General features: G+C 38.3%; 1 protein-coding gene across 1 annotated transcript in view; it reads left to right on the top strand.

The window, feature by feature from the left end:
- The window catches only part of PLXNB2 (plexin B2), a 77200-nt gene that overhangs the window by 37466 nt on the left and 27320 nt on the right, over window positions 1-12414 (top strand). The window contains exons 15-17 of the mRNA XM_054399942.1: window positions 9037-9173; window positions 9768-9935; window positions 11539-11647. Of these exons, the coding sequence (XP_054255917.1) occupies window positions 9037-9173; window positions 9768-9935; window positions 11539-11647 (414 nt within the window). The remainder of the gene's footprint in view (window positions 1-9036; window positions 9174-9767; window positions 9936-11538; window positions 11648-12414) is intronic.

The raw sequence follows: 12414 nt of genomic DNA, 5'->3' as shown, positions 1-12414 counted from the left end.
TTAACTTTATCTGATTTTCTTGTTACTATGACAATGAGAAGTAATATCAAAGGAAGGAGTTAGGCTTTTTGCAGGTATATGACCCAAATTTGCTAATCCCATACAAGTGTGATTCCTTTCTCACAATACTTCATCTTCAGACTCAAGCCACCAGAATGAGAGCTTGAAGCTGCTTCTGGGATCTCCAGTGTCTGTTTGCAGGAGCAATTCTTTGGGTTTTAGGATGTGCAGGTTTCAGAAAGCTCAAATAATGTAAAATAGTGAAATTAGAGGTAGAACTTAGCAAAAGCGTAATCCATTTCTGAAAGGCGGAAGGTAGTTTAGAGACAAGCCTGGAAATAATGACTTTTAGTAGATCAGGAAGTCTGTTTACCCAAAGATGAAGTAAATAATCAAAATGAGAAAAAAGGGAGAATAGATTAGTCTCATCTGAAAACAAACATGAACGTGACTGTTCACCATAGTAGGAGTTTGAATATGAGCCTGAACAGCACAGATCCATTTTAAAAGGTGCATTCTTCCATTTTAATCTACTCCTAACTTGGTAGTTTCCTCTTACCTCTGTCCATTCTCTGCTTTCCTTCTTGAATTTTGAAACTACTGCTCCAGGAGCTCTCATCAGTGCAGTGCCCCCCAGTTTTGTGCTGGGATTTAGCTCATTCCTTGAATTTCCTCTCCCCCCAAACATGCATTTTCTCATACCTCATGCATGCCTCAACACGTGCATTTTACACTGTAGTTGTGGGAGGTGGGGTGGGTTTTTGCAGGACAGCATTACGTGCTTGTTGCCATTATGGTTGATGCTGATAAACTACACATTCAAAGAAGTTTGGAATTGCTTCAAGTCCCTGGACCACGTCTTGTCTGTGTATCTGCACAGGGACCAGGAGAATTCCTGGGTAGCTGAGAGTTTTAGCGAAGTTGACCCTTCCTCCTGGATATTATTAGATTTAATTCTCTTAACATCTGAGTTATGCACTTACATACCTGTTCCACCATCCAGTGCTCATGGTTCTGCTTTAAGCTGCCAGTGAACACTGGCTGTGTGATAATGCAGACTTTCCAGTCATGCATGCTGATATTTCTCCATCAAACCTATCAGCAAAGCTCTGTGATCTTTCCAGAAAATCATGTAGTGTCTACTTCACAATAAAAGGATGCTGCCTGCTGTCCAATGAATTGTTTAAAATATCAGCCCTTCGCATAAGTATCCCATCCACAGCAAACAGCATGCAGTATGTATTGCCTGGGCACCTGGAGTGGCTGGAAGCATTTGATCAGCTTGCACGCTGTAAGGTTTGGACAAAGCAGCCCTCAAAAGGCAAGTCTCAGCTCACTTCTCTGCTGTTGCAGAAATAACTCAGTAACAGAAGCTTGGCTTCTGTTGTAGCTGGTGTGATGAGGCAAGCTGATGGGTTAGGTCAGCCATTGTGGTGAACAACCAGCTGCCAAGAGCGAGCAATGGAAATTCTCTGGTTGAATATCCTGAGTCAGTCACTTGTCTGTAGAAACAGGAAGCAGGCTCCCTCCAGTCTGAGAAAGAAGGGAAGTGGAAGGAGAAAGAGTAGTTCCTGGTGACTTGCATGTCCCATCAGAAGCTTAATTTAGCTCCTGCAGTTACAATTGTAGTCCATGAAATGACATTTTGACCTCCAAGAAGGTGGCCGTTGTCTGTAGCACTTCATGGGCTATGCTTTCAGTTTTTGTGTGCACTATATGCAAGGGTTAGCAGAATAATTTGACTTTCATTGCAGAGCAGATAATTTTGCTAACAAAGCTAGTTGTTTTACAGACCTGCTTCAAGAGCAAAATCTTGATTGCAGCAGAAGATGGTTACATCTTCTCCAGCTTTCACCTGAAGCATAGACCATGCTCCTCTGTTGCCTCCCAACTGTTTCTGATTTTCTGCCCCGACTTGTGACCCACTGGTAGCCTTTTTCGTGGCTGTTTGTTTCTGTCTTTGATTTTCTGCATTAGTGAAGGATAAAAGTAACCACATTTATCTCAGTGGTACAGTTCTTGGCTAGGCTAGAAACTGCCTACCACAGATGAATATTATAGTAGATAACATCCCTATTGCAGCATCATGCCCGGGAATATAAAACGTTGAGTCTGTGCTTCATAACAGACAAGTGGAAAAGCAAAGAAATGGAAAAAAGAAGACATGCAGAACCTAGGTGATGATCCATAGGAGTGAAGTCCTCTCATTCTTGATTACTGTGCAAGGAAGCAAAAGTGAGTTGGCTGGACACGAGCAGTGTAAATTAGGAAAGTTGCAAAGCAAACCAACCAAGTGAAAACACATGAATCAGGGTGGCAGATCAGATATCTCAAATGCAAGTGGGTTCAGTGAAAAGCAGGCTTGGAATATGGTTCTTTTTTGCACCTGCATATCTTTGATGGGAAAATTGCAAACAAACTGGATTGAAAATAAGAAATTAAAAATAAGTTAAAGGAGAACAGAAGTAACCCCACTGTTAGCCAGGTAAAAACTGTGCTTTGATTTGACGCCAGCAGGTCACAGAGATCTAAAGTGCTGGGAGCTCTCTGAAGTAATTTTCAGCCTGTAAAAGGTATCTTTTACTAAAATTGTGATTAGAAACTTGAAGAAATGAGAGATTACCTACCTAACTGTGCAGAAAGACTAACTGCGAGTCATATTAAAGATTAAAAGGTTCATTTTAGATTAATAAACAGTATGAAAAATGTAGGAGCTGAAATATGAGGAGCTGAGCTACTGCAGAGGGTCTGCAGTAGCTGTGTAAGAGCAGCAGTCCTACATTGATAATAAATAAGTTTGCATCTAATTGTGATTATAAATGGAACAGACAGGAAGATAATTTGCCCTCTAACATGCAGAAAGCATGAAACTACAATGGAAAATATATCAGCATTTCTGTAAACAGATTTGTAAGCAGGAGGCAAAGAATACAAGCAGCACAAGCAAAAGAAAGACTTCTGACTGTGATGGAGAAAACATGACATTGGAAAATGGCCTGAGTGTGAAGTCATATACGTACTTGAGCCAGTGCAAGCCGGTTTGCCAGTATTTTTCATTATATTTTTTCCGGTACCTCTGTGCTGACAAAGCACAGAGCACTTCAGAGGACAGACCATTGCAAGACTAGGACATTATTGTGAGGTGAAACCAAAAAATACAGTGTGTGAAGCTCAGATTAGTCTCTAATGCAAAGATAAAGCAGTGGCACCAAGAACTGCAAATGCCAGGTAAGGAAATTTGTTGCTGTTGCAAAGAGAATACATGAATTTTCTACCAAACAAGTTAGCACTATTTGAACATTATGTACCATAAGCAATGTGCGAGGACACGGAAATTGTCATTGTCATACTACTTCAAACTGGAGCAGATAACCGCTGCTTTCAGGTAAACTCTATCGATGGGATGGGCACCAACTACAGGCATAAAACAGAAGAGGTAGCCTATTCATAGCGTTGTTATCCTTCCAGCAAAGATGCCTAATGGTTATCAAAGTGCTGGGAAAACTGCTTATCAGTTCAAGAGTACTAACCCAGTAGTCTGTTGCAACTTCAGAAAATTGGGTTGCAGGTGCACTTTGAGACCTCTAGCTCAACATTATAACACCTAAGTATTATTTAAGGAAGATTTGTGTGTAAGATATGTAAAATGCTCATATTTCACAGGACTGCCAAGCTACAATCTGCTTAGCTCCTCAAATAAAAAATCGTGATGGGATCAAATAATTTTTTTTCAGGCTTAAGTCATGTAGTTGGGAGCAAGCTACACTATTGTAGTCTAGTCTAGTCTAGTCTAGTCTGTTCTGTTCTGTTCCGTAACGTTCTGTTCCATTCCATTCTAAATAGTAGAGCTGTGGATGTGTATATGTTTTACCAAAACTGCAAATCCCCTTCCTACAAAGACAGGGCATAATCCTGAAAGTGTAAGGTGATGGGTAGTCCTGGCAGTGGGAACTCCTTCTGCTGGGAGGTGGCTTACCAGGTTTGGCAAGAAATAGGACACTGAACAACTGACAGACATTGGGACAGTTGTTTTTTAAACAAGATTATGAAAAAAACCCCAATCAACCACATAATAAGGCAACCTGATATTGCAGAAAATATTTATGCTCAAACATTAAACTTACTGGAAGACACGAACAGTATTTGCAGTGACAAAAGGGAAAGCATAGAGCACTGAAACCTGAAAGGACATTCCTCCTTTTCAAGCAAAATAAGAAAAAAAATTGAAATATATACAAAGGAATTATAAAACAAGGAGTAAATTAGTGTTTGCAGAGTTGTTTAAATTTTACCGTGTCCATGAGAAATTAAGTATTGACAAGTTTTGCTGGCATTTTCCACAATTATTACAAGACTGCTACAAATTCCATATAGGACACATAATCAAGTGTTCTGTTTAGCATCATCATTGCACTGAGCACTGTGATGTTATGTTATAGTGGTGCACTGCTCTGCAGTTATGAAGGTTTTACTTCCCTCAGGCACTTTCTGACTGAGTGAACAAAGATCCTCAGGTATAGAGGGCTGAAAATGAAGGTAGGACATTTATTATGATAGAAGGCATGCTTCTTATTCAGAGACTGAAATATGAAAAGGGCAGAAACAAGGAGAGAAAAAATCCTTGAGGGGATTTTGAAGAGGTGACATCACTGATCTCACAACACTTGAGGTCCTAGGTTTATCAGTGCTGTTTGTAACAGATGAACATTCAGTTTTGCTTGAGGGTGAGTCCAAATTAAAGGTGGTTGCCTCCTGAAAGCAGCATTTCATTATCCCTATAAGAAGGTTTGTAGTGAAGGATTTACCCTTTGCCACTCATTTTCCTTTGCAAGGAGAAGGGATCTCATGCAGAGTTGTGGTAAGCAGTGTAGAGTTGTGGGTTAGGTGCAGCTTTGCTATACTGTGTAAGATAAGAATGTGTGAGGTGAGACTAGACCTGGCAGCTTTCAAGGGTCTGAGTTCCATGTTGGTTGTGGGAAGGGGCTACCTTCTTCTTAGTTAACATGATTTTTCTTGAAGAACTGTACTACTGCTGACAGTACTTTTTCAAATTATCTTGGCATTCAGCAACATATTGTTCTCCTGCTGATCCTATCTAACTAATTGCATATTTGAAAAATGCCTTCTGGTTTGGCATTTGGATAAACCAATTTTATTTTCGTTATTAATAGTCTTAAGAAGACTGCCAGGTAGGCTGGTGTAGCTTTGCTCTTTGAGCCATCCATGAATATGTTAGAAGAGCAGTAAAACTTGCTTGGTTATTAAAACTTGTTCATTAAAATTGTTAAAATTCTTGATCATTTACTTTAACTACTTATATTTTCTGTCAGGTCCTTAAGAGAAAGGGAACAGGATAAAATGTGAAACAGAAAGTAGCAAGTTAAAATTAATAAAATAATTTTCCTGATAAGTTTACAGTAACAAACTATTACTACACAATAATCTGTCTTAGCATTCGCGTTGAAGAATTCCTCTGCACACAGAACACAGTTAAGTTTCTTATTAGATCATCTTTATGAGGCATCCACATTATTTGGTCTCTGGAGACCTCTTGGTATTTGCAAAATTACTTTAAATATGTTAGATATTAATACTTCGAATTAAGCTGTTATAAAATAGTCCTTTGAGGAACTGCTGCAAGACCAGCAATGAAAGAGAACGTAAGGGTTAAACCATAACTATTCCACCCTCTCCTTGGCTGCTACCTATGCTACCTCCCAGAGCGGTTCTCAGCTCCGGTTTTCCATTCAGCCTAAAGAGAAGCTGAGATCCTTGGACTTCATGGCTGTGCCATGGATGGGATTAGGTGTGGGTGACATATTCTCCCCATCCAGATCATTAATGTTCAACAGATTTGGAGTCTTGCTAAGAATAAAACAATTTCTGGAGAAAAATGGAATAACACTTGTTTCACTTCCCCATTGCATCTGTGTTATTTAGAGTTAACTTTGCTATTTGATTGCCTATATAATCCTCTTCACACAGAGCCAAATGTACACCACCACTGAACATGGTGCTACACCACACAGAAAAATGGTGCTGGATGATTCTGATTCAAGATTGTAGCTTGCTTTGTATGTACTGGTTGTTAGCAACAGAGCCAGCTGATGCCCTGCCAAAATTACTGAGCAGGTAACTCAGAAGAGCTTTCACAGGGCAATAATTTCATCATTTTGCAGGAGGAAAGGGATATACCTGTGTACAAGAAGTTCTTAGCAAACTTCCTTTCATTTTTTATGCTGTGGTTACAAAGAACACTGGTGTGTGATGCTTCAGAAGCCTGGTTTTGATCCTGTCCTTCCTAGATTTCTGCTTAAAGTTTTAAGGTTTTGTGTGATTTCTTGTTCCTTTCCTTCCTTAGTCTGTCCTTAGAAGCCATGCTTTTAGTAGAAGTAGTATATAGGGAGAAGGCTGTGAGTTTTAAACAGTTTTTCTGAGGTTCAGGAATGACAAGTTTGTCCATACTGATTCTTTAGTGTTTCTTAGGGTATACTTTCTTCTGAAAGAAATCACAGGCATGTTATGCAGCTAATCACTGCTGTGGGTTGCTATTGTAGATGAGATAGTGATCTAATATGCTTAACAATCTATAGCAATTAAGGTTTAATTTTATGTCAATAAAAAGTATGGTATTCTTTCCATGTGCTAAGGTTATGCTTACAATATTTTTCATACATTTTTATAAGCAATTTATTTACTGTGTGGTAGATTGTGTGACAAGTAACCACAAATAAGCCTTTCTTTGAAACACCTGTCTAAATGTGTTAATTTAAACTTCAAGTAAATTTTTCAAAATTGGACCCCTCAAACATTTTATTTACTCTAATATGGTTTATTTCAGTTTAGCTTAAATCAGCAAGCAATTAAATCCAAACAACAGTATGTACAGAGAGGGTTATATAGACCTAAGTGAGCAAGTATTAGTCAACTCTTATATTGAATCAAGACTCCTTCCTGCTTAAAAAAATTCTTTTAAATTACTTTGAGTCACTTCCCTACATAAAATCTTGTAACTCAAGTGATGTATTAAATTAAAATGAAATCAAAGGTTAGCACGTGAAAGCAGTCATATGCTGCAGCAACACACATCTTGAGGAGTGAAGGGTTTACAAACAGATTTCTCTCAGGGAAGAAAAGCAATTGACACCCAATTAGTGTTAAAGCATATTCCTAAAACTCAATGACTTGAGAGCAAATTACAGTTGTCATTGTGGATTTGTGAAGTGTGCTGAACGATGATGCATTCCTTCAGAGGGAAGTTGCTTAGACATGAAAGTATAAAACAAGCGCAGCAGGTACAAGTTCTTTGCATTTCTATATCTGCTCTTCAATAAAACAAATTTGTAAAGTAACCACAAGGCCAGATGGATGCATTTGTAGGGATTCATTCTGCTTGTTAAAAACCTGTTGATGGCTCACTGGGTTTTGAACCAAACTGTGGTATGTCAGTCCCCCTCCTCCCTGCCATTCGTTGGGCCCTCTGTTTTGTAGCTGTAAACTGTGACAGAGATGGCAGTCTGTGTTGGAGCAAAACATTACAGAGGAAGGGATTTTGCTGCATGAGCAGTATGGTGTGGGCATGTTGCTCTCTATTTCTGACCAGGACTTTTCCGTCTCATACTATGAGATGAGCACAGCTTGGTGGTGATCAGGGCCCCTCTCATCAGCAAGGGAGGTTTTCAGACTTCCTTGCTTTTCCTTTATTTGCATGTATTTCATATGAAATAGCCCCAAGCCTCAACTTTATTATCAGTCAACCATTTTAGCAAGATTATGCAAGAGGAAGAGGAGAGCAGATGTCATTTACAAATAAGACTAAGAAATAAGCTAATTGCTGATTTGACTCATACAAGCAAAGCCTATGTTTGAATGTGGATGAAGTAGCTGTATGTCAGAAATAGCGTTACCTGTTCACGGCCTCCCTAGGCTATTGATGTGATGTGCTTTAGCAAGCACAGGGTCCCTCACAGCAATACCCCTGCCACCCGTTTGGACCTGGCATCTTATCTGTGTGTACCATGCACATGGTAGCTGCCGGGGATCACTTTGCTTCCTGCCTGTACAACAGCTACCACCCCTGCACGAGGGCTATGGCACGTCTGCAGGCTTGGCCAGGCCATTGAGTCAGCAGGCAGCCCTTGCCTGGAACTGGCTGGTAACCCTTCTCACATGGCTTGTTTGGCTTTGGTCATCCTCAGTTCAGCAGCCTCAATGTCATCCTGAATAAGGATACTTTTCTCAACTAGAATCAGGGACTTCTTAGCAATGAAGTAAATAAATCACACTGTTCATGAAAAGCCCTCACTTGTAATTTACAGCATTTGTCATAGCTCCCAGAATATAATCACAAAGACTGAATTGAGAACAAAAGAATGGACTTACTTGAGAAATTGTAATTTCCAACATATTTCATAACAATTTGAAGCAGGTCTGCTTGTTTCATACAGTTTTGAGAAGTCTTCTTAGACATTCTAAGTGCATGAAGAAAAGTTTATTGGTTTTGGATTTTATTTCTTTGCAAGCTTGTGGCTTGAGTAAAGGACAACAATTTAACTGCAGTTAAGAGCCATATGGATAAAGGGAATCTTAACATTCTTTCTATTCAGCATCTGCTTTGAAAAACATGCTCTCTCTCTCCTGTACTTGATGCAGAATATAGGAAAGGGTAAGGAAAGGTGAAGGCAAACTCAGCCATAAATAAGAGAGAAATTTTAAAATAAGAATTAAAATAGGAAATCCAACCAAAAACACTCACAAATTTAATGACCATGAACTCAGCATTTTGTAAATATGGACTATAAATCCATGTAAAACCTTGTAAAATACAATGTGGTAAAAACATAATTATATTCATATCTTCCCTCAGCATGAAAAATTGACGATTTTGTTTTCTCTTAGAAGAACTCTCTGTCATTGTTTTAATTTTATTATTTTTCACATAGTAATATTAAATTTCTATTAGCTATTATACCAGTTAATACTGGTGTGAATTTTATTTCACTTTTCTTATTTAGTTTGACCATTTCTACTTTGCAGAAACCTCATCCTACTGGAATAAGACCTGAAAGTGGCCCACAAGCTGGTGGAACCACACTTACCATCATGGGTAGAAACCTAGCCACTGGTTCCAAGAGAGATGTACAGGTTTCAGTTGGTAACCAGCCTTGCAATGTGTACGTACCTTGAATAACTATCAATACAGAGCAATATCCTGACAAAACAGCAACCTTTTGTGGCTTTTAGAAATCACACAAATTCTTTGTCTATCTCATCATGACTCATCCCATTAAATGGAGCTCTGTGTGTAAATTTCAGACAGAAACTCTCTCAGAGGCTCCAGCTGGAAGCAGCTGTAACAACACCAAAGTGGGAAGACTCAGATATCCAAAGAATTTTCCAGTTTTGGCTTTGTCTGCTTGACTAGCTGTTCCAAATCCATACAAGCTTTCACTCAGTATCTCTTTAATGGTTCCATATAAAATCTTGATATTCTAGTGCTTCTTGGTTTGTTCCTCTCACTTCCTTTTCCTTTCATTAATTGCTTCCCTTCTCCCAAAAAAGGGAAGGACACAAAGTGTGCTGACATCACATTGTTTGTGCGTTTGTACACTATTCCTTTTCATATCCTAAAGACCCTAAGTGATCTGAAGAAAGTGTTGTCTTCTAGCTACTCTTTTGTTGCTTCTGAGGTGCTATAGTAACAAATGCTAATTCCTGTAACATTAGTAACTGAAGATGTTTTCTCTTCTTTTTATTCTCCAATCTAGCATTGAATTTGGAGATGAGATCATTTGCATTACAGGATCTAATAGCAAGGTTGACCGTGTTGAAGTCACAATGAACTATGGAGGCACAGCAGTAAGCGTACCAATGCACTTTTCGTATAAAGAGAATCCTACTGTCACCAAGTTCCTGCCAGTAAATAGCTTCAGCAGGTAATGAAATGTTTGTCATAACTTTATTTACAGTTAGATGCGTGTATGTGTAATTTATAGTAAACTTATTACATGTAAAACCATATGAAATTAAAACTCCTGTACTCTAGCCATACACGCATTTATATATGTAGACATTGTCATCTTTCTTAACTGCAGCTGGTGCTTGAAAGTATTGTGTTTACCTCCAAACTTTAATCCTTACTTCAAAGATTAATATTGAAACCAAAAAAGGTAATGACCCTCTTTTAAATGAAGATGTCTCAAGGGAAGAGATGTGAAGCACTGCAGCATTATGTCAGGCAACATGATCTTTGTATTAGTAATCCTTATCCTATAAGCATAACCTATATAAAAAGTTTGTAATTAAAAGGTTTCTGGCAGTTCTTCTTTTCAGCTTTTAATAAGTAAGGTGAAAACAGAATGTTATGGCTTGTCATCTCTTTATTCCATGAAGGAAAAAAAAAAAAAAGTATCTCTTTAGGAAATCTTCATCAGGGTTCAATAAAGCTTTTAAACAATATACTCTCTGTGATGGTACTCAGTAACACTGCACTTGGTACCTGTTCCTTCTGGGAAAAGCTCACCTAGTACCAATGGCAAAACCAAAGAAATGTATGCCACTCTTATATTCGTATCAAAATGCCAAATCATCTGTATAAAGTCCTTGTAGCCTAGTTCTCATTTTGAGAGTCATTCTGTGGCTGGCACAGGGACCAACCTATAACCTTGATTCACCTGGGTCTCTTCTGTTTCTGAATGTCCTGGTCTTTCTGCTTAGTGGGGTGGAGTTACCGAAGATAGGTCATGACACTTCTACTGTCTTTCAGTAAAAAGAAGTGTAACATTGGCACCTTAGAAATAGGACTTTAAAAATAAAATTGTTGGTGAGTTCTCTTGGAGAAATTGATACCTGCCTCCTTGAATGCTGAGCAGTCACTCATTTAAAATAGGATTTGGTTTCAATATTTACTTTTGATTTTTGGTTTGAGTGGTTTTGGGGTGTGGAGGGTTTGGGGTTTTTTTTGTAGATTAATAGTGATTTACCTCAGGGAATTTGAACATACTTCTATATTGTCTCTATATAAATTGAAACTTACTTTAATTGATTGCCTTGAGGATGCTATCCCTTTATATCCACAGTATTTTGATTACTTCAGTTCCTGATGGCAAATTGTATGCATTCTTCTTATGCGAACGCATTATTTTTTAAACATGTTGCAAAAGAAAAGGAATAGAGTAGCCAGGTCCCTACAGACCTGTGGGAAATACACTCACATCTTTGTTTCTGTATGTGTGGTAGGTGGAGTGATACTAATAAAAATATTGGAGAAGCACACAAAGATAAGGATCAGTGAAAAGCCACATGTACTGACAAATCAATTTGTATTTATTTTATTCTGCTGTTTTCAAATGAGTTTGAAGTTGACATTGCTGCCTGTAAACACTGTGGTCATTTCTATCTTTTAACAGTAATTCCTTGTGTAGGACATGTAATTGTCATAGGCATTACAGTGGAAATAGAAGCAGTGCAGGATAAAAAAATCTGTATTTGTGGTAGTTTGCCAATGACTTGACAACTTTTTTTAATTCTGCCTTTCAGTGGAGGGAGAAATATTACAATCACTGGAACTGGCTTTCAGCTCATCCAGTCTTTTTCTGTGGTGGTATACGCAGAGCATCCAGAAGCAGGGAAAATGAATCTCAAAAGGGTAATTTTTTTTCTTTCCCCCCAAGGTCATCATACTGGGTGCATAATATGTAACCTGTTTTTGAAAAGTGTGTTTAAGTTTGCCTACATTGGCAAGCTTAAGTTTGGACTGGGCTTGGAGTGGAATAAAGTTTGAACTTATTTCTGGGTCTCTCCAGGGTTTCAGTGGAAAAAAGAGTCTACTCCTGCCATCTTGTCTCATATTAACTTGTACCTTTCAATCTTCTGCTTTAAACTTTTTTCATTCTGTCTGCATAAAAATGGAGTAATTAAGCTTTTAGTGGTAAAGTGAATGTATTTCAGAATCTGAAAGTGTTTTTTTTTTTTTTCATCTTTCTTCTTGTCCCCCTGCAAGCTTTAGAGATTTTCCTGAAAGAGGACCCAAATCCAGACAATGCTGAGGTCTCACACCTCAATGAACCAAGTCTTCAATGTATATTCCTCATATAGCATGTTCACAAAAAGTTGTGAAAGATAACAGTGCAGGAAAAAAAAAACAGCTCTTTATGCATCTCACATTAAGATGAGAGTCTCAATTTCCCATTCTTCTAATGAAGATCATAATTTAATGCAGCAATTGAGGATTTAAAAGTGGTCTTCCAATAGGAATAAGACTTTTTTAAGGCTGGCTCTTCATTTTAAGACTGCCTTGTGATTCATATAGTGTTTGCAATGTACATGTTTTGCATCATATATACGGTTCCATTTTTAGAGTATGCCAAAGCCATCAGAATCCTATCTTTAAAGGAGTTTAAGAGAAAAACTATC

Source organism: Indicator indicator, chromosome 3 (assembly GCF_027791375.1).
Source record: "Indicator indicator isolate 239-I01 chromosome 3, UM_Iind_1.1, whole genome shotgun sequence".
NCBI classification, from domain to species: domain Eukaryota; kingdom Metazoa; phylum Chordata; class Aves; order Piciformes; family Indicatoridae; genus Indicator; species Indicator indicator.
Note: the sequence above shows the minus strand (reverse complement) of the source record. Positions and strands in the feature narration are given on the sequence as shown.